Genomic DNA, 21,837 nt, shown 5'->3' with positions numbered 1-21,837 from the left:
TGAGATCCTAAATTATAGTTATGCAACATAACTGTCATATCCTAAAACAAAGGACAGATATTTCAGCAGCAGAACTTATTGGCTTAAAGTGTGAAACATGCTAAAGAGATGGCTAACATGACTTTTTTCTTATGTTTGGCAATTTAAAGCTACAGCATGCTGTTTCCTATTGCATGAGACAGAAATAAGACATTTCTCTAAGAGTTAGGGACAATTCCTTTTTAACATATACATATATATTTTAAAGCAATTCCTTTTTTAAATATGTATTGCTGTAAATCTCATATTTTAGCACTTGATTATGAAAAACTTACTCCTGCTGAGCGGTATCTTATTCCCCAGTTAGTTCCACTGGTTCCAGTGGACTTATGGAATAAGACACTACTCAGTGCGAATAAAGTTATTACATTTTAAAAAAATAAATTGACCCGAGTTTTTAAAAAGCTGAGCTTATCTTCGTCAACTATAAAAAAAAAATCAGTGTTTTCAGTCAAACATACTATAGATAAATTTATTCTTTAAAAAAACTGATACTCTTTTCATAGTTGCAATCCCTCAAGCACTTTTCCATTACATTAGTTTATTCTCATTACAAACTACTGCACATATTTATGTATCTTCAGGAATCTGTTCCAATGATACACTGTTTACAGATGGGTTTCAAGATGAAAATATTACCCTGATTCAACAAAGTAAGCAAGCACATGCTTAACTCAATACATGCCACTAATCTCAGACTACAGAGACAATGGTTTAAATCCTTCTCACAGGTGTAACCATTGAAGTCAGAAGATAATGAAAGGAATGAATAACAATAACTGACTCAAAGCTATTAGAATCAATTAGCAAAAAAAGTCTTTCAGTTGGACTTGGCTTTCATATAAAGTCAGGACTACTAATGCTTAAGGTGAAGCAGATGCTTAAACACTTAGCTCGGCCAGCTCAGCGCCCAAAGTCATTAGAAATCTCTTTAAAAGGGGGAATGGACCAGGCAAATTTTGATGCTGTCTTTTTTAAATCCAGAATGGAATAAAAATGCCTGAGTATAAACTCTGAAATGGTTTTAATTGCGGTTCTTGCACCGATGTGACACTACTGTTTAGTTGCAATGTTAAAAGAAGAAATCATAAAAACCTAAAATACTGATATTTATGAGTTTCTGATTAAGTTTTCCAACCCAGCAATTAAGGACAGAATTAGGCCTGAGAGCTTGAGCCTATGTAATTTCCCCTTTCTTGATTGCAAACTCTTCAGATTTTATATGAAACCAAATGAAAGACTGCTCACTAGCTGATGCTAACAGCCTGGGCCACAATCTTCTCTGGCATAAGCCCAGGAAGTCAGTTGGCCCACAGAAGGATTTGGCCCACCATTTCTGTAATATGAAACAGTATTAGACATTACAAAAACAGATCTGTTTTACCAAACATACAAATAGACTAATCGGTCACATTTCTAAAGAAAAGTTTTTTTCTGGCAAACAAAGGGTTAAGCACAAAACAGTATCTTTATTATTTCACTCAAGACTCCATTCCTAAATTTTGGTTTTCTGGCAGCTACTCACTAACTTACTAAGAATGTGCGTCTTTGTTTGGCCTTCTTAAAAAGGGGGATATTCTCAAAATGGAAGAAAGCTCAATTTACTTCACTTTGAAACCTGAGAAACCAGTAACATGAACCGTATGCTGATTATACAGCATGGTGATAAATAAAGGAAGTTGTGTAAATCTGTGAAGTGGTAGTGGTGGAAAGGGAGTAGAAAAGCAAAGCACTGTTTTGGGCATATATTTTTATAATCAATATCAGTCAATCAAGTTTATTATTGTAGTACAGTGGTCTCCAACCTTTTGAAGTCAGAGATCACTTTAGGAATTTAAAAGGAACCCAAGATCTAACCCCCCACCCCATCTGCAGCAGGTAAGTCTGTGGGAAGGAGGGGCAGATCAAGGCAGAGGGAGAAAAAATTTGCGGGCGCGCCTCCCCAGCAGGTAATTCTGTGAGGGAAGGGGAAAGGGCTGGGGGGGGGGCACAGCAGATTGAGGCCCCAGCCCTAGCTCTATTCCCTCTCTCACCACTGGGGCCTCAATCTGAACCACCCCCAACAGTGGTGAGGGAGGGAGTGGAGCCAGAGCAGGGGCAGGCCCTGTACAGCTGGGACAGGGTAGGGCAGAGCTGTGACGGGGGGAGGAGGCAGGGCACACAGCCCGGGAGGACATGGGCGTGGGGGGCATGTGCCCATAGAATTGAGTGGGGTGGGGTTAGGTGGGCTGCAGCTGGGGCCGGGCTGTTCCCAGCGGAGGCTAAGGCCACACTGCGGTCAGGTCGGGCAGTGGCGACATCGGGAGAGCTTTGGGGGGACTACAGTGAATTTTGCGGGGGCTGCAGCCCCCCATAGCCCTGTTCCCAGCACCGCTGTTGCCCGGTCTAACTGCAGAGCGGTCCCAGCCTCTGCCGGGAATAGCTTGGCCCCAGCCGGCAGCTGCAGTCCGCCCCACCATGCACAATTCTGGGGGCATGCGTTCATCGTGCCCTCCAAGCTGCGCCACCCATGCTGCCCTGTGTTTGTGAGGGGCATGTGCCCACTGATCTGTGTGCGACGGAGATGGCTCCCGCTGCAGGCTAGGCTTTGTGCCCCAAGTCCCACGAGCAGCCTGACACCATGTGCTTCTGGTCACCAGGTAGGCAGGGGATAGGCAGGGGACAAGGTTCAGCTCTGGGAAGGATGCACGTGGCATTGGGCTGCCCCCCAGGCGGGCTGCAGCATGGCTTGGAATGCAAAGCCTAGCCCACAGTGCTAGCCGCCTCCGCTGGGCACAGATGGGGATGCACATACCCCCTGGGGTCTCCACCAGGGTGCACACAGCAGTGGGAGCCCTGCCCTCACCCCTGGATGAGCTACCACTTGCCTGGCTGGGGCCCTACTTACCGGCCTGCTCCTCTACACTCTGTCCCTCACCATGGGGATCTTGATCTGGCCCCCTCCCCTTCCCTTTCTCTACTGACTGACCTGCTGGGCTGGTGGCGGGGGGGGGGGGGCACGTTGTACACACACATGCATTCATGCTCTGCCTCTGCCCAGCTCGGGATCAACTGCAAGGGGCTCCAGGATCCACCCGTTGATCCCAATCGACTGGTTGGTGACAACCGTTATAGTGGTAAGAGCCAACCCAGAACAGGGCCACGTTGTGCTGGACATTGTATAAACACTGAGTCGGAGAATGGTTTCTGTTCTGAAGAACTTACAGAGTTTATCTACATGAGATGCTTAATATCCACTGGACCAGTTGTACTGCACATTAGCACAGCTGGCAAAATCATGCTAATGTGTTAATGGGCATTATAATAGTCCAATGGGCATTAAAAGCATCACACAAAAAGTGTTCATCTGCGCTAATGCACAGTATCTTTAGTCCAATGGGCATTAAGTTTCACATAAAAATAATTAATTTCTGCTAATGTGCAGTAGCACCAGTTACAATGCATTAAGTTAGCACCTGTTATTACAGGTATTAAACTTAATGTGCCATAATTATGGCACATCAATGAACATGTAGACATGCCCACAGTCTGATAAATGGCAGACGTGGAGCAAGGAAAAGAGCATAACAAGCAAAAAGAGGCAACTAGAGAATGCACCCTCTCAATATGGAAGTTCTTCAGCATTTTTGCCCTTATAGAAGAACACACAACATCGTACGATAGGACAAACTTGGTTTTAATTTAGAATTTTTTCAGGTGATGTAAGGTACCTGCAATAACTCCTAGATTTTGAAGGTAGTGAGGGGAGTGGGGAGGAGGCAGAGGGGGACAGACATCAAGACAACCTGTTCAGTGACTATAGACCCTATGGCTGTGCCCTGACATACCATGCTAGGGCTGTTTTTATAGTGGCCAACTGTATGTTTTCACTTATTCTATATTGTCTGTGAAGTCACATGCTTGGTTTGTGTGTGAAATTAAAGAGAGGAACATTTTATAGAGTAGCTCGACTGCCCAGGGGGAAGAGGTGAAAGGGTTTAGGGGCCAGACTTGGGCATTTATAGACACGTTCTGGAAGGCAGTGGGGGGGGGGCAGACTTTAATTAGAGTAGCTCCGAGAGCCACTAATAATTAATGTGCCTGTAGTGTCACTTGTATTAGCACCCCCACATTGAAAAATGGTGGTGGGGGTGCTTTAACTAAAGCTCGTTCAACGAGATTTAGTTAAAGCACCCCCATTGCCATTTTTCAGTGCAGGGACACTGATACAGTCTGCTGGAGCACAGTACTTACCACACTACAGCAGATTAGATTAATCAAGTCTGCTCCAATGTGTTATAACTACAATGTACCAGAGCAGCCTCTCTGCACATGTATAGGCACCCCTTAAGTCTAAAAGGCTGAGAAGCAATGTTCTTAGAGCAGTGGTTTTCAAGCTTCCTAAAATCATGGAACTCCTTCATATGACTTCTCCTTTGAGTGGATGTAGATTCAGGCAACTGAGCCCAGCTTCCTGTCCAGCTCTTCCATTACCCCAAACTCTTTGTGGAAGCCCTGATGACCTGTTGCAGCATTGCTTTGAAACGGTTTGAAAACCATGGTTCTAGAGCATAATAACATGAAAGAAAAGCCAACACTTTGTTTGTTGGTTTTTTTTCAGATACATATGGCTGCTATTGAAGAAAGAAACAGATATATCTTATTAAATTCAGAGTTCCCCTAAAGTATCTCAATTTAAATTCTTTTTAGTTCAACCGTAAGTACCACCAGCTTGTCATATAAAGTAATTATAATAAATCTGTTAATGCATACCACTGACAGGTTGTCTGCATACCTCTGGTGGTATGCGGTTCCCAATCTGTGGTACGCTGTTCTAAGTTATTTGCTATGTAGTTGCCATGAATAATTCTTGGTTTGTACATATTTTGTGAGTAACATATTATGAGCTTTTGATACTCAGAAACTGAGCTTAAATAGTTTTTAGTGGAAACATATCATAGTTATGCTTCTATTGCCTAACTGATTGTTTAACTCCTAAAACCAAGTGGCCAATTAAAATAAGTGTATTAAGGTTTCTATGTAGTAAGTATATCATAGGGTGTTATGTGACTCCTGTTCCCCATCTTCACCACCTGCCTCTGAGGAAAGGTATGGCCTTGTAGGTAGAGGAAGGGAAAAGTTCCTACCCTCCCTAAAGTGCAGGGACTACAACTGTGCATGGGCTTTGCACATTCCTCCACAAAAGCCAGATTGTTAGAAGTTTTTAAGTGCAGATTAGATAAGTATTTGTCTCGGAGGGTTTTGACACGAATATTTTCTTTCCAGCCCTAATTTCTTACGACTCTATGAATGAAGTAGGGATATCAGAATTAACTCTACTAATAAACTATGGGAAATGCGATTCCAATGTGTTACCTATTTTAGCAGAGGTGCTAGAGGTACACCAATACATTGATCCGATATCAGATTGGCACCGATATAAAGAAAATTGATTTTATTGGAAATAGGCTTGATATGGCTGATAATTTGGCTGATAAATACCTGCACATGCATGTAGCCACAGTGCACCATGCAGGCAGCAAGTAGCACAGTCTGACAGCTTGGAGAGCTGCATGCAGCTAGTAAACCTGTTGTGTTGGAAGGGGAGGAGGAGGGGTAGATCAAGGCCCATATGGTGAGGGACGAAGTGGAGCTGGTGCAGGGGCTGGGGCAGGTGCTGCCTAGCTGGGCCAGGGCAAGGCAGGGTACAGGATGGTGCCATGGCTCATCCAGGGGTGTGTGGGGCTGAGGGGAGGCAGCTCCCACCACAGCACACACCCCAGGAGGACATGGGGGAGGCGGGGCAGGGCTGCAGCTGTGGGCTGGGACCAGAGTTATGCCAAGCTCTTCCTGGCGGCGGGGGAGGGGTTTGGACCAGGGCTGCACCTGGAGTGGGCAAAAGCAGTGCTGGGAGGGAGAGCTACAGAAAAAGTTGGGGTGGCTGCAACGCCCCTCACAGTCCCCTCCTAGGGCCACCGCTGCCCACCCCAAGTAGAGCCCAGCCAAGCCGAGCCCCTGCTGGGAAGACCCCAGCTCAGCCCTGGCCCCAGCCCGCAGCTGCAGCCCACCCTCCTCACGCAGATCCAGGGGTGGGGCACATGCCCCCGCCATGCCCTCCTCGGGTGCATGCAGCAGTGGGAGCTGCCCCGCCCCCGCCCCCCTCGGATGAGCTGTGGCTCCATCCCATGCCCCACTGTCCCAGCTGGGCAGCGCCTACCTCAGCCCCTGCCACAGCCACAGCCCTCCCTCACTGCATTTGGTGTGTTCCCCCACCCCCTTCCCTCCACTCTCCCCTTCCACTACAACAGGCGTACCAGCTGCATGCAGCTGTATCAGAAGTCAGATTTGTATTGTGTGATATGTCTCCTTAAAAATCATCTATCGGTATTGGTCCCCAAAATCTCTATCAGTGCACCCCTATCTATATTTATATCTGTTTGAATACTATTTCCACTGTTTCCTGCCTTCCTCCCAGGCTACATCACTGCTTAAGGCAAATACAACTATTGATGCTCTACAGCAAAATGCTCAGTTTCACAAATTATCTACTCAGTCATCATGGCACTGCCTCTCTTTCAGGTGTGTCCAGAGCATTAAAACCCAGCAGCTTTCTTGCATCAGTTATGACTTACCTCACTAAAGCAAAACAGAAAAAAAAATTTGCTTAATGCATCAAACTACACATCTAAACTAAACAAATGGGCCAAATATATCTGGGTTTTATTATTTACAGTTATGTGAATCTGAAATAATTCACTAACATTAACAGAAATACTAAACTTACATTCATTTATATTTTGAGAGCAGAGGGCAGGGCAGGGTGGCACTTGAGAGGCTAACTGGCATGAACTTTTGTGGGCAACTATTTTGTCAGATGGTGAGTAAACCTGATGTTCTCTGTCTGCAATATTACATTCTACAATGACTAACTCAAATTCTGTTCTAACAAGAACAGTGAGAAAGTAAAGAACCAGACCTTGAAAAGTTCTAAGCTGCTGCAGACTTTAGGGTAAATTTTAATTTGACTAGATGATTACATGACTAGAAATCAAGGTTATTTATATATTTACTAGGGCTGTCAAATGATTAAAAAATTTGATCACAATTAGTTGAATAATTTAAAAAAATACTTGCAATTAATCAAGATTTTAAATTACACAGCTAAAAACTAAAAATTATGCACAGAAAAACTCAAATTATACAAAATTATGCAGGTAAATTGTATGGTTGGGGGTAGATGTGGCATGTGTGTGGGAATTTGTGAGAGGGTGGGGCTGTGGGTGTGTGTGGCTGTGGCATGAGGGCTGTGGGTTTGGAGCCCAGGGAGGGGATTCCTGCATGCCCTCGCAGGATGCGGAGTAATGTTTGTCAGGAGTGAGGGGTTGTGGCTAGGGAGTGAGGGGTGGGCAGACACAGACACAGAAGGAGTGGGGTAGGGTCTGGGGTGAATGGGGCACTTGGGCCAGGGCAGGTCATGGGAAGGAGCTGCGGTTCAGGTGTGGGAAAGGAAGGGCACGCAACTCCAACTGCTGCATGTACCCTAGGGGAGGCACATGGCCCCTGGATTTGTGTGCAGAGCAGCAGCAGGCTGCATGCTGTGGGCTTGGGGCTCTGAGCCCTGCTGCTTTGTCCCTGGGAGCCACGCAACACCATGCTTTGCCACCCACTGCTGGGTGGGCAGGGGACAAGTGGTGTGGTCAGCATGTGGCTCCCAGGGCAAAGGCAGCAGGGCACAGACAGCCTCAGCATGCAGTGAAACTCCAGCCCATGCACAAATCTGGGGGGCACGTGCCCCTCCATCCCATAAAACTGCCCCAGCCCCAGGGCCCCATTCACCCCAGCCCCTGCCCCACTCCCTCCCTCACCATGGGGACCTTGATCTGCATCCTCGTCCCTTTCCTCCCCCATGCCCCTTCTCCCCCACAGACCTACCTACTGGGCGGTGCTCTACACATTGCCAGGCTGCATGCAGGCTCCAAAACCACATGTGCAATTAATACATTAAAAAAATTAATGCAAACACTGATTAACATGTTAATCACGATTAACTGACAGCCCTAATATTTACTTTATATATTTATCTTGATTTCTAAGTTACAAAGTAAGGGCATCCCCCCGGGGGTGGTGCTTTAATGAGAGCGGCTCTTTGTTTTAATTAAGGCGAAGCCACATCTCATGTATCAGCATTCCTGCACTTAAAAAGGGCGGCAGAGCAGCTTGAGTCTGCTCCAGTGTGCTAGAATTCCAGTGTATTGGAGCAGCCTCCACACTCGTATATAGGTTATCTACCTGTAGATCTAAATGCTTTTCACACAAATTGAAAGAATCCTACCAGCCCTCATTACCTCAATCCTCCCATAAAAAAACAAAATAAAACACAGAGCAGCCTCTCCTGGATGTGAAAAATTTAAATCAAGGCTATGGCAATGTCATAAGATGTGAAGTGAAGCCACTGACTATCCTTGCTAACCATATAAAGGCAACAAGAAAGGTTATTCATATACAAATACAACACCTGGTTAAAGCAGTCTGGAAGAAGTATACAAGTTATCATAATATGCTAACAGCCAATTTTGTGTCTAGATAACATGGAAACTAGTCACATTGTTAGTTTATTAGTGGAACCGTATCTCCTTGATTACAACTGCCAGGCCACTTAGTTTCATAATTCCTTTCATTCTGTCGAATAAAGAAGACTTGTGACTCTCAATCCTGTGCCACTGAAACCAACTGAAGAGTCTCCCTTTGACTTTAAGGGATGGTGGATCAGCTCTTTATGGACTTCAGCTTTCTCCTCAGGTCAATGGGATTTTGGAGAATCAAAAAACTGCAGGTGCGGAACCTTATTTTGTGATATTAAGTAGACATTAACATTTTTCATTCAATTTCCTTATAAATAAAGGCTAAAATGATAAATTAATTCAGGTTTGCTTTATTTACTACTAAATTAGAATGCTTCATAGTTGGTAGGGTTGGAAGGGACCTGAGCAGATCATCTAGTCCGACCCCCTGCCATGGCAGGAAAAAGTACTGGGGTCAAACAACCCCAGCAAGGTGTTCATCTAGCTTCCTCTTAAACACCCCCAGGGTAGGAGCCAGCACCACTTCACTTGGAAGTTGGTTCCAGATCCTAGCCACCCAGACAGTGACATAGCGCCTCCTGAAATGTTGCTTGACTCCTTTCCAAACTGGAACACTCATAAAAATGTGAAGCACTCAACTGATTTTAAATCACTCTGTACTGGACAAAGTGATTTAAAATTGTTGGAGTGCTTCACATTTTTACAAGCTACTCAGTTTGGAAGAGATTAAGGCTTGCGAAGGCCTGCGATATGACACTAAAGAAAATGAGATTTTTTTCAGTTTTCTGTGCATTTGAATTTGGAAATTATTAAGGTTTGGTGTATGTCTACTCCATAGCCCTTAAAAATCAATGACAGGACCCACAAAGAATACAAAGATTTTAAGTATAATTTAAGGTAGGGGTAGTGTCAGTGCCTTAATGAAAAGAGAGCACAGTAGCATTGGCACTGGCAGACACTTCAGAAGTAAGTCATTTTCCTCCCAAGAACCATCATCATTTGGATACTGGTGTAAGGAAGGCAAGCTGAGTGTGGGAATTGGATTTTACACTGCTGTTGGCATTAATGAGCTAAGATAGTGCTGCTCAACCTTTTTTGACTGGTGAGCTGGACAGGCAGTACCCGATCCCTACAAAGGCCAGTTTCAGCAGGGCCAAATCTGGGCATGCAGAAGGCGGGGAGGGGGAGAGGGCCAGCCCAGTCCTGACCAGCCGTGTGGTGGAAGGGGCTTCATCCAACCCCAACCTGGCCCCACGCAAGGGGAGAGGGTGTGGCTCAGCCCTGTGAGAGACTGAGCCCCACAGGGGGAAAGGGCCTGGTCTGGCTCCAGTCTGGCCATGAGGAGGGAGGGTTGTGGGCCAGATCTATCCTGCTCAGTAGGGCTGGGAATTTTGGCAGCACCAAATTTTCCAACCCATACGGAGCCCCACAGGCCAGATTCCAAAGCTTTGAGGGTCGCATCTGGCCCACAGGTCAGAGGTTGAGCACTTCTGAGCTAAGTGATAGACCGTGTGGGTGTTGCAAAGGGTAGTGTGGGAAAGAGCTGACCAACCCTGTACAAATGGAATTTCTCTCTTCTCTGCCATCCAACATACATCACTTTTTTGAAGGCATAATGGGTCTAGGACATGCCATTTACAGGGTGTGCAATTTTTCAACTATTCATCCATGCAGCTCTCTATAGGTCCCACTTTTATATAAGGCATAACTGAGCCCCTCTTATTGTAAATTATTGAATTAAAGTACTTTTCCTAAATATGAAGTCACTTTAATAATTACATCTTATTCTCTTGTTTGTTTCTATTCATAACTTTGACTCATCTTCCAACGTATTTTCTAAAACAAAAGTCATTCAAACATATTGACATAACAAGGAATAAGACCCTTAGCTGATGTAAACTGGCATAATTTGTGATACTTAATATCACAAAATAAGAGGTGAAGTCTGCAATTTTTTTGACTGTCCAAACTCTCATGGACTGCAAGAGAAAGCTGAAGTCCAAAAAGCCCTAATCCATCATCCATTGAAGCCTGTGGTCTACAACTTTTTAAACCATTCGAGGATGTGTAACCATCATTTCTTAACTCTGAACGCCCACGTAAGTTTAGCTTCTTTACCTCTTCATAAAAACTAGCAGAACAAGTTCTAAAACATGACTAATATGTATGTGTATGTAATTCTGAATGAACTTAAATTTTAAAGCAGGAACCCTTGCTCTTAAGAAGTGTCTTTTAACTTCAGTGTTGCTGTGTGCAGGCTACTCTGAAGATCTTTAACTATTTTTTATTCCTTACAGGAATTTTGTCACTACTGTGGTATACATATTCCTGGAATTTCTCACTGCATTTTCTGTACCACCTGTGTGCCATCCGTTCCCCATCTCAAATACAATCAGCAGAGCATGTATGTCTGTGGCAAAGAGCTAACAATAACTCACAGCACATCACTGGGTTGCTTTCTGAGAAGCAACATCTTCATGTTAATTTACTAGGTGTCACCCAAAGATGTGACACTTTAACTGCTAGCAACACAGGCAGAGTGGCTGCTGCAAGATGCATAGAGAGTTGCAATAATTGTATCCCTTTTGAGGGATAAAATTGAATATTTCTTCAATTTGAGGCAGGGTAAATTTAAAAAAAAAAAAGGACTTAGTTCACTGGCAGATATTCATTTAAAGGTGCGATGATATTTAATCCCTGATCCTAACAATCACACCTCCTATGCCACATGTGCATGGAGGAACACATGATTTTGGGATCAGGGATAAGACCCAAATCGCACCCTACTGGCTAGTGCATGGGCCAGGATCATAATCTCAGGCTCCCGCTGTACTGGCAAGTTGAAAACTTGGTGCCCAACAATCAGCTAATTGTCAGCTGGCTCCAGGACCACACCAGAACCCAAACCATTCCCAGTGTGGTCACAGAATCATAGAAAATTAAGGTTGGAAGGGACCTCAGGAGATCATCTAGTCTAATCCCTTGCTCAAAGCAGGACCATCCTCAACTAGATCATCCCAGCCAAAGTGTTGTCTAGCCAGGTTAAGAATCTCCAAGGACAGAGATTTCATAACCTCTCTGGGTAACCTGTTCCAGTGTTTTACTACCCTCCTAGTGAGAAAATTCTTCCTAATATCTAAACTAAACTTCCCTTGCTGCAACTTGAGACCATTGTTCCTTGTTCTGTCATCTACCACCATTGAGAACAGTCTAGCTCCATTCTCTTTTGAACCCCCTTTCAGGTAGTTGAAGGCTGCTATTAAATCCCTTCTCTTCTCTAGACTAAACGGGCATGTGTAGATGAAACAGGGGCCCTAAATTAAAGTGGTGGGTTTTAAAAAATACAGCTTCAATTTAGGGCTGATTAAGCCCCCGTGTTGTGCACACATCCCACTGACTTACTTGCCTCTCCAGCATGGATTGGGGGGCGAGCTGCTAGAGAGCGGAGCTTCCCTGGGCTGTGGTGGAGGGGCTGGTGCTTCCCTCCACAACATCTGCGGCCCCTCCCCAGGCGGCACCTGCCCGCAGGCACCCGGCTTGGGCAGTCCCAGGAGGCACCGCAGCTGTGGAGGGAAGCTCCAGGGCCCTGCACAGCTCAAACAGGCCGGCAGGCTCTGGGGTGGGGGAGGGAAGCGGGAGCAGAGATCAGGCTCGCTGCTGTTTTTGGCAGGAGTTTCTTTCCTGGGCTGCTGTCATGTGGAGCTGCATGGATCCCATTGCTTTGCTCCGCAGCTGTAGGGGCAGCAAACTAAAACTCTTTGAAGATGAACATGAGCCTCCAATGCGATGCTGCAGCTAGTAAAGCAACCAAAATGCTGGCGTGTATCCATAGATGCTTCTCGAGCAAATCCCGGGACGTCATTCTCCCCTTGTACTCGGCCTTAGTGAGGCCGCAGCTGGAGTACTGCATCCAGTTTTGGGCTCCACAATTCAAAAAGGATGTGGAGAAGCTTGAGAGAGTCCAGAGGAGAGCCACGCGCATGATCAGAGGTCAGGAAAACAGATCTTACGATGACAGGCTGAGAGCCATGGGACTCTTTAGCCTGGAAAAGCGCAGGCTCAGGGGTGATCTGATGGCCACCTACAAGTTTATCAGGGGTGACCACCAGGATCTGGGGGAACATCTGTCCACCAGAGCGCCCCATGGGATGACAAGGTCGAACGGTCACAAACTCCTGCAAGACCGTTTCAGGCTGGACTTAAGGAAGAATTTCTTTACTGTCCGAGCCCCCAAGGTCTGGAACAGTCTGCCAGCGGAGGTGGTTCAAGCGCCTACATTGAACACCTTCAAGAGTAAATTGGATGCTTATCTTGCTGGGATCCTATGACCCCAGCTGACTTCCTGCCCTTTGGGCAGGGGGCTGGACTCGATGATCTCCCGAGGTCCCTTCCAGCCCTAATGTCTATGAAATCTATGAAATCTATGAAGTTATTTAAGGTGCATTATGCCACTGAATTTCCTACAGCGGCTGGAATTAATGTGCAATACGCTGCTGAGGCATGCAAACACCGACACCATTAAAGTGGTAGAAAAGCATTTAGCCTGCTTTAAAGTGTTGTGCAAACATGCATCTTGTTTCATCTACACACAGCCAATAACGCCAGTTCCCTCAGCCTCTCCTCATAAGCCATGTGCTCCAGCCCTCTCACCATTTTTGTGGCACTTGCTGGACTCTCTCCAATTTGTCCATATCCTTTCTGTAGTGGGGGGCCCAAAACTGAACACAGTACTCCAGATGTGGCCTCACCAATGCTGAAGAGAGGGGAATAATTAGAGGTGCACCAATACATTGGTCGGTATCAGATTGGCACTGATAAAAGGAAAACTAACATTATCTGTAGTCAGCTTTCTATGGCCGATGTGGCTGATAATGTCACAGATAAATGCTGTGTGCATATGCGGAGCTGTAGCATGCACACATCCAAGAGTGCAGCATCTGGCTGGTAAGTCTGTGGGGGAGGCATGTGGTGGAGGGCAGATTGATGCCCCATTGCTGAAGGAAGGAAATGGGACAAGAAAAGAGGCAGATGCTGCCCAGCAGGGCTGGGGCGGGGCACAGGACAGAGCTGCAAGTGGCCCCAGGGCAGGCATGGGGGCCATGTAATCCCCAAATTTGTGCGTGGGGTGAGGGCAGGTTGCCCACTGCAGGCTCAGGGCTGGGCCCGGGCTGCACCGCCCTCTTTTCAGTGAAGGGGGCTGAGCCAGGGCTGTGCTCGGGGAGGACGGGGCAAGGCGGGCAGTGGCGGCACTGGGAGGGGGCTATGGGGTGGTTATGGTGAATTTTGGGGTGGCTGCCTGCCCTGAGTGCAGCTGTGGCCCAGCCCCCCATGCTTCCCCCAGGTTGCATGCAGCATGGGGAGCCACTCCCCACATTCTCCCATGCCGCCCAGATGGGCAGTGCCTGCCCCTGCCTCATTTCCTCCCTCACTGTGGGGGGGGCTTCAATCTGCACCCCCACATGCCTCTTCCCTCCCCCATGCCCCTCTCTCACTCCACAGACTCACAGGCCAAACGCTGCTCTCCAAGCTGCCAGGCTGCGTATCAGCAATCAGATAGGTATCAGCCAATATGGCTTGTTAATAATCAACCATCAGTATTGGCCAAAAAAATCTTTATAGGTGTACCCTCAGAATAATCACTTCCTTTGACCTGCAGGCAACATACCTACCAATGCAGGCCAGTATAGCTAGCCTTGTTTGCAACAAAGGCACACTATTGGCTCATACTCAGCTTATTGTCCACTGTAACCCCCAGGTCCTTTTCTGCAGAGCTGCTGCTTAGCCAATCAGTTCCCAGCCTGTAGTGGTGCATGGGATTGTTCCATCCTAAGTGCAGGACTTTGCACTAGTCCTTGTTGAACCTCATGAGATTCCTTTTGGCCTAATCCTCCAATTTGTCTAGGTCACTCTGAGTGCTAGCCCTACCCTCCAGCATATCTACTTCCCCCAGCTGCATGATGTCATCCGCAAACCTGCTGAGGGTGCGCTCTTTGCCACCTTCCAGGTCGTTGATGAAAACACTGAACAAAAACAGTCCCCAGAGTTGGATGACAATCAGCTGATAGCTGGGTGATCAGGACAGCACTAGTTTCCAGTTGGCTTTGGTTACAGCCCCACTGAGGTGCCTGCAGCTGGCAGATGTTAATCACACCAGGGCTGGTTCGAGCTCCAATGTAGTCCCAGAGCCAGCTGACAATCGCTGGCAGTGGTAGCACTCGGGCATATTCAAAACCCTCATACAGTCCTAAACCTGCATTCAATTTAAGGCACAATGGAAGCCAACCACAAAATTATTACATACATTTTGCGGGATAATTGTGTGGCCAGCTTACTCTCTGAGATGTGATTATCTGGCCTGCCAGGGGCTTTAGGCACTTACTAGGCTTTCAGTGAAATTTAGCATTCCAGGGCCTAGATTCACAAAGGGACTTAAGCTGAGCATTTCAACGTGTAACTTTTAGGCTTTTAGTAGAATCCGGAGACCTAAATCAGATTCCATATATAATGCCTAAGAATAAGATCCACAAAAGCTAGCACACTGAGCAGGGAACCTTCTAAGCCAGCTAGTAGGAAACATTAAGGCAAGGGAAGTGTTTACAATGCTTCCCTTCTCTGTGACTCAGGTGCTAGCCTCTGAGCTGTAAGTAAGCGGCTCCTATTATGGGCTACCATATTAGATTCATAGCTCCAAACCTTCTCCTGGAGTTAGGTTTCTAATCCTGCCCTTCCACACAAAACACAGCCAGCAGAAGAGGTGTTGCTCCTCCTTCAGCTAACACAGCCAGCTTGCAGGCATATGACACATGAGCCACCACGTGGGCTGCTCAGTAGGGCTGTGTAAAGCTACAGTCTCTGATATGATTTGGCAGAGATTTGGTCCAATTTGGTGGCCAAATCTCCAAATCCTAATAGAATCAGGAGATCGTTTAATCTCTCTGAATTGAATTGGAACTCTCCAAATCAATTCAGAGAGAGATGGAAAGATTTGGTGATTTGTCTATAGATATAACATTAAATATTTTTTCTACATACCTCAAGGTACCAGGTGCTCATGAATGCTTCGATGGTGGGGCAGATGGAGAGTCCCACAGGAGCACAGGGGCCTCCCCAACACACTCAGCAGCAGACCTGGAAATGGACCAGAAGTACTTCTGGTCCACATCCAGGTTCACTGCCGAGCACATGATAGGCCCCCCAAGCACTCCCGTGGGATGCTCCATCCACCCCAGCATCGCAGCATTCACAAGCCACGCCTGGTATCTCGAGGTATGTCGAAAAAACATTTAAAGCTGTGTCTATGGCTGAATCATTGATTCTCTGAATCAGCATCAAGTCTTCAGATTCAGATTTGTCCGAATTGAATAGAGGACAGCGAGCTGAATCAATGAATCGAATCACTGTCCCTGATTCAGGCCAAATCCAAATCCAAATCGAATATGGCCTGTTTTGCACACCTCTACTGCTTAGTGTCCCCTGGTCAGTCAGGCTTCCCTCCTCTCCTGGCCATGTGCGCCATGCAAGGCAGTCTCTCTGCCACAACACAGACAATCTGACTCTCACACAGCATGTGTAGCCAGGAGATGGGGGAAAGGTGTTGTACCCACAGTAGGGTTGAGGCAGAGCCAAGCATAACATGCGGTAGTTTGGCTCTGCTCCCCAGCCACGTAGGCAGCTGCACAGCAGAGGAAACTCGGCTCTTCCCTCCCCACCACACACATAACACCTGTCCTCACTTTCTCATGGGAAAGCCATTGCTGGGGGAGCCTATGGGCCACGTATTAACACTTCAGGGGTTGCAGGCAGCCTTGCAGGCTGCCAGTTGGATAGCTCTGATCTAATCAGCAGTTAGCGCACTCACTCAGAATGTGGGAGACACCCTGGTTCATTTCCTTCGTTTGTTCCAAGGAATGTGACGTAACAGCTCCCCTTTCCCACAAGGATGCCCTAACTACCAGGAAATAAGTATCTGGAGACAGCTACTCTGAGTCTCTTCTGCTGGCACTTATCAACTTCAGACAGAATAACTAAACATTCACTGCACCACAAAGAGAGTGATCATAACTCTACAGCCCCGTGGTCAGGTCAGGGCACTAACATGGAAGAGGTGATATCTGAATTCCATGCCATGGTGTCATGGTTTCTCTTTCTCTCTGGCCCAATTAATTATTAATTATTCTATTATGAATTATTCTATTATTCTATGCAAAGTGGAACAGCTTCAACAGTAGATATTTGGAGCTTCCGCATCCCAGCATAACCTATAGCCTGACAAGTAGGGATTTCTCCTGAAAGGAGGGTAACACGTTCGAATCCCTCAGACAGAGAAGGAACGGTATCTAGTTTCACATATTTTGGGCAAGTGCTCACACCACTATTGTATAAAAAGTAAGATATGTCTTTTTTGCCTTCTTCATGTATTGTCTGACCCAGAGACATGCTCTGAAAGTCAGGTAGAGTCTTTCTTGTGCATCTCGACAGAGCTGAGGCATAAGACAATCTGCTTAGTACTTCCAAGACTTAAATGTTTTGGGACATGTCCAGAAATAGATTCTTGGACACCTACAAACTTTAAATGTCAGTTACCAGGGCATCTTCAGGATTAGGGACAGGTTCTAAACTTAAGCATCTACTGTGTTAGTACAGGGCCTATGTCCCACATAAAATTTTTGTGGATTTTGTTTTAAGTGTATGTCATTCTCAAAAATAAATGGACCACATGTTCCTAAGTCATGTATAAAATGCAACATGTTGCAATGGTCAGCACATTACATCAAAGATGAAGAACACTGGTACAGCTCCATACTTAATGTATTAAAGAAATTCTTTATTTCAATACTGAATGCAGGAAAACAGATATTTCTGAAGCAGAACATAGGCTCTGTTCAAATGTTCGTCACAGTTTCTTCCATAACTGATTTAAAGTCTAACTACTATACACTAGACATGATTTTTAAAAATTCTTAACGAGTACTGTTAGCAGTTTTCTTTATCTCTAATGTACTTAATATACTTAACAACTAAATACCAGACCCTGTTTAAAATTCAGGTCAAAATTCCAAAATGAAATGAAAAGTAACCCTCTGAATTCAAGCTATCAACAGCTTTTTCAGCTCACCTTGTTCCTATGCACTGCTGAACCACACAAAGACCTCTATGGTAGTGACTGTTGTTCTGTACAATGGGTATTCTGAAAAGGGTGCCCCATTTAAATTGAATGTAACAATGTAAAACAAAGTATAAACCAACATCTAATTTAAAGTATTTTATGTGCATAAAAAGCAAAATTAAAGAGAGAGAAAGTGAGGAGGAAGAGAAGAACGGGTCAGCTGTATAAAGATATATGTGCTACAGATCATAGCCTCAGCTGGTTTAAATTGTCAGGACTTCTCCAAAGTCAATGGAGTTCTACTGATTTACCCTCATTTGATATCTGGTATAAATACCTATGGAAAGAATATCACCAGAAGGTTAGCCACATACAGTAAGATCCTGGGAACAATTCTGTGAACAGGATCAGATGGCCAATCCTGACTGACATCACCATTAGCAGTTGTGTGAATACAGTTTGAAGGACTTGGCCCTTAAATATCCAAGTCAACACAGGACCAAGTTAATTTTAATTGTGCTATGTCCCTGTGCAAAGCAGAGTTCATAAATCAACACAGAAAATGCCATGCAAATGCTGAAATTGGAAGAGGGGACCATATAAACAATAACTGTATTTTCCCTTTAACCCACACAAATAGCACTTGAAAACACAAAATAAATGTTGCTCTTATTCATTCTCAGACTCACAGAATCACAGAAAAGTAGGGATGGAAGCAACCTGTGCCTGAACCAGATTCATCCTTATCCAAATCATCCCATGCAAGTCCTCTTTTAATCTACTACTAAAACTACATATATAATCTTGTCATACAACCACAGGGGATGGCACCCTAACCTGCCTTAGGGCAAAGCCAGAAGACAACAGCGCCCAATGTCCTTCTCCTGTGAAGGTTGTTAAATACCCTCAAGGGACCCAAGAAAGAGGGCCAAAACTCCCACTACAAAGGAAAGCAAAAACCTTCATAGTCCATACTAATCTGGCCAGGGAGTGAAATTCCTTCCTGATGCCAAATGCGGCAATCGATCTGACCCTGGGTGGAGGGCCAAGACCCTCCAGTCAGGAACCTCTAGATTTTAGTTCCAGCAGGAATACTGGCACACCGCAGTCAAAACCCTCAGACTTAGCTGCTGCCAACAGGGAAAGTAGAGGAATTGAAATTCTTCTGAGGAATGAAGAACCCAACCAAATTCCCCTTATCAGAAATAACCACGAAGAAACAATATTAATCCTTCCATTTCAATTCCCCTACTTGAACACATGCCTTCAGTTCGGAGTTGGTTCTCTGGGCAGTGCACCCTCAACAAAAGAAAAAGGCTATGGAATTGCTGCATTTAAGTTAGCATTTCCCAAACTCTCTCTCTCTCAATCAGTCAATCAATACATAAAGAAATAAAACTACATATAAAGTGCTGCCTTTTGGGGAGGTTTGGAACCACAATTGTAAGTGAAGATCTTTTTCTCTGATCATTTTCAAGGGTAAATCTGGTACAATTAAAAGTAAAGAAGGGTGGGGATGTGGAGGTAGGGATATAAATTTAAAGCCGAGGAGAACAAGATGAATACTTCCAGAATGAAACCGTGTCTTTTAGTGAACACAAATCAATGCACTGTAGATCAAGTCCGAACTGAAACACTGTTCAATTTTAACAAGTCTTAAGTAAGCAAACTGTTGCTGAAGCAAAAGATCTGGTGTCTGAGTAAGATCCTAGTGATTTGGTTTTTTGTCTTTATAATGCAACATGTCCTTATGTTGTTTAGAAAAAAGAGAAAACAACTCTTCTTTGACTAATACCTTTATGGTTTCAGTAGGCACTCCAGGCTCTGGAACTTTATCCAAATAAGTGGTCAAGTCTTGATCGACATGCTCGAACACTAGTGTTAGCTTGGTTTCTCTGTCTGTCCGTGACACTGTGCATACATCAAACAACCTAAGAGGAAGACAAGAGTAGATGAGTAAATGGAATTCAGTAAAGCAGCAATTTGCAGCCAATACATGTATATTCCTATTTATTAAAAAACATGGAGTGAAGATAGGATTTTCCAGAGGAACAGTCTTTGAGCTCTCAAATGATTACTGTTTATTTGTGATACCGCATTTCTATTTTATATTTCAATTCCGAAATCACAAACATTAATACTTCATATGATCAAGAAGCAGCTCTGTGAAGGAGATACAGACCAATCACAGTTAAAGGAATACTGAAAATGATTATATTTTTATATATTTTCTCTCCCATCTTGAAGTTTGCCACAATCTCATTTGTCTTCAAAGGGAAAATAAGTAAACAGTGACATTTTGGGGAAACAAAAAAGCTGTTGGCTTACACACATCTTTTAATTTTTTCCACTTGCCATGTGTATCATAACAACTTTTTTCACATAATTTGAAATCAAGTTCCCTCACTTTTGCAGAAAGCTAGCATTTTTGCACATCTGAGTGTTCTTGTAAATCGCAAACAGCAGGAAAAAATAACGAAGAACCCAAGTTTATTAAAAAAAATAGTTTTTTATATAAAATGCAGCTGCTAAAACAGTCTTCCTTTAACACTCTGATCAAGTCTTGCTTGAATGCTCTTTTACTGTTTCATAGCATTGGATTCAAACTTCTTATCCTTATTTTCAAGGCTGTTTGATGTACCACTTTTCCTATTTATCTATCTTTGCTTCTTGCTTTGATACCTTACATTCTGTCTCACCAGTCATGCCTTTTTGTCTATTTTGCATGCACATTTGTGCCTACTCAAATGGCCACCCCTCAGAATGCAATAAATGCCCTCCTTAAGTGACCTAGAGGCCAATGCCTTTTCCTCTGTCAAATCCTACTCAAGTCAAATCCTTCTTACCCTGTCAAAGTCCCTATAGGAAATCTCTTCATTAAAGATGGCAAACAGAGAAAAGAGAGAGCTACATAAATATGTATATTGGTATTTATTTTAATAATGTACAGATTTGATTACTTCCTCTGTGAAATGAGAAACAAAAATATTCAATAAATTTATCATTTTTAAAAGAAATACTTACCACTGCAGCACTTGAGGAAAAAAAAGTAAGCATTTTTTTACAGGAAAAATATGTTATAACATCGGTAACATTTTGAAGTTAATGATGAAAAGTTTATTTTGGGTCTAAATTAAGGATGCTATGCTTTAATAACATACATTTCTTTATAAGCAACAGGCATCATGTGCTTGCTCACCATGTGAGTAGTATTAAGATCTACAATATTATTAAGTAATAATTTTCCTGCTTTGATACTCAACATTAACTTCCCAATATTTTAGGTCTGTAGCCAAATCCTACTGTACTAGGCAACTCTGCTTCTCGCCCAGTCACTAATTTTTAATTATGCTATGAAAAAAACAGTTTGGAGAAAAGCTTTTCATTTATCTGGTACTTCTTCCATCTGTAGATTTCAAAAGTCCCACTTTCTTTTGTAAAACATTTTAATCTCCAGCTAACTAAAGTAAAAATCTGAGCCAAGAAATGTAAAAGAGCCACTGTGCTTCACTGGTAAATTTAAGAGGCTAGCACCTAAGGGGTCTGAGCATGGCTTTAATGAGAGTTTTCTCTGTAATATTTGTCTAGTCACTCAAAATTTGTTTCTTAGCTACTCCATTTTGAAACCTGATTTGTGTACATTCCTTTATGTCAAAAAGCATGTTGGAGAGAACTAATTTAATCAGAACTTAGAGATTTCTTTCACTTTAAAAATGGAGCCCTAACTGATTTAGATAAATAATTAAAGTACCACGTTTACTTGAATGCAAGATGCCTCTGAAAATAAGATGACCACCTAATCATTAGATTCTATATACAGAAAAATGTTAAATTTGTTATAATTTGCCAGGTGCAGAATCTCATTATTGGAACACTGTCTTGAATTCAGCCCCCTCCCACTACTACAGCAGGAAAAATAATGGCTGAGCAGGTCAGGTGGCCCCCTACACTTTGCCCCCCCGCCCCTTCTTCCCCTGCAGCTTTCCCCACCCTTACTGTCAAGACCCTGCTCAGGCTCTGTTCCTTTCTCAAACACAATGTGGAAGTAAGCTGCATGTGACACGGGGGGAGGCGGGGGCAGAGAAAAGGGACTGAGATGAGGAAAGAAACTGCATGGGAGAATAGGAGACT

The 21,837-nt window shown here is 44.5% G+C and overlaps 1 protein-coding gene across 1 annotated transcript in view; it reads right to left on the bottom strand.

Moving 5' to 3' along the window:
- Nucleotides 1-21,837, bottom strand: part of CDK6 (cyclin dependent kinase 6) — a 211,180-nt gene that overhangs the window by 141,974 nt on the left and 47,369 nt on the right. The window contains exon 3 of the mRNA XM_090047031.1: nucleotides 19,502-19,637. Coding sequence (XP_089903157.1) covers nucleotides 19,502-19,637 — 136 coding nt within the window. The remainder of the gene's footprint in view (nucleotides 1-19,501; nucleotides 19,638-21,837) is intronic.

Source organism: Crocodylus siamensis, chromosome 5, assembly GCF_052110815.1.
Source record: "Crocodylus siamensis isolate JL-2025a chromosome 5, ASM5211081v1, whole genome shotgun sequence".
In the NCBI taxonomy this organism is placed as follows: Eukaryota; Metazoa; Chordata; order Crocodylia; family Crocodylidae; genus Crocodylus; species Crocodylus siamensis.
The sequence above is the reverse complement of the archived record's forward strand: the minus strand, read 5'-3'. Positions and strand labels throughout refer to the sequence as shown.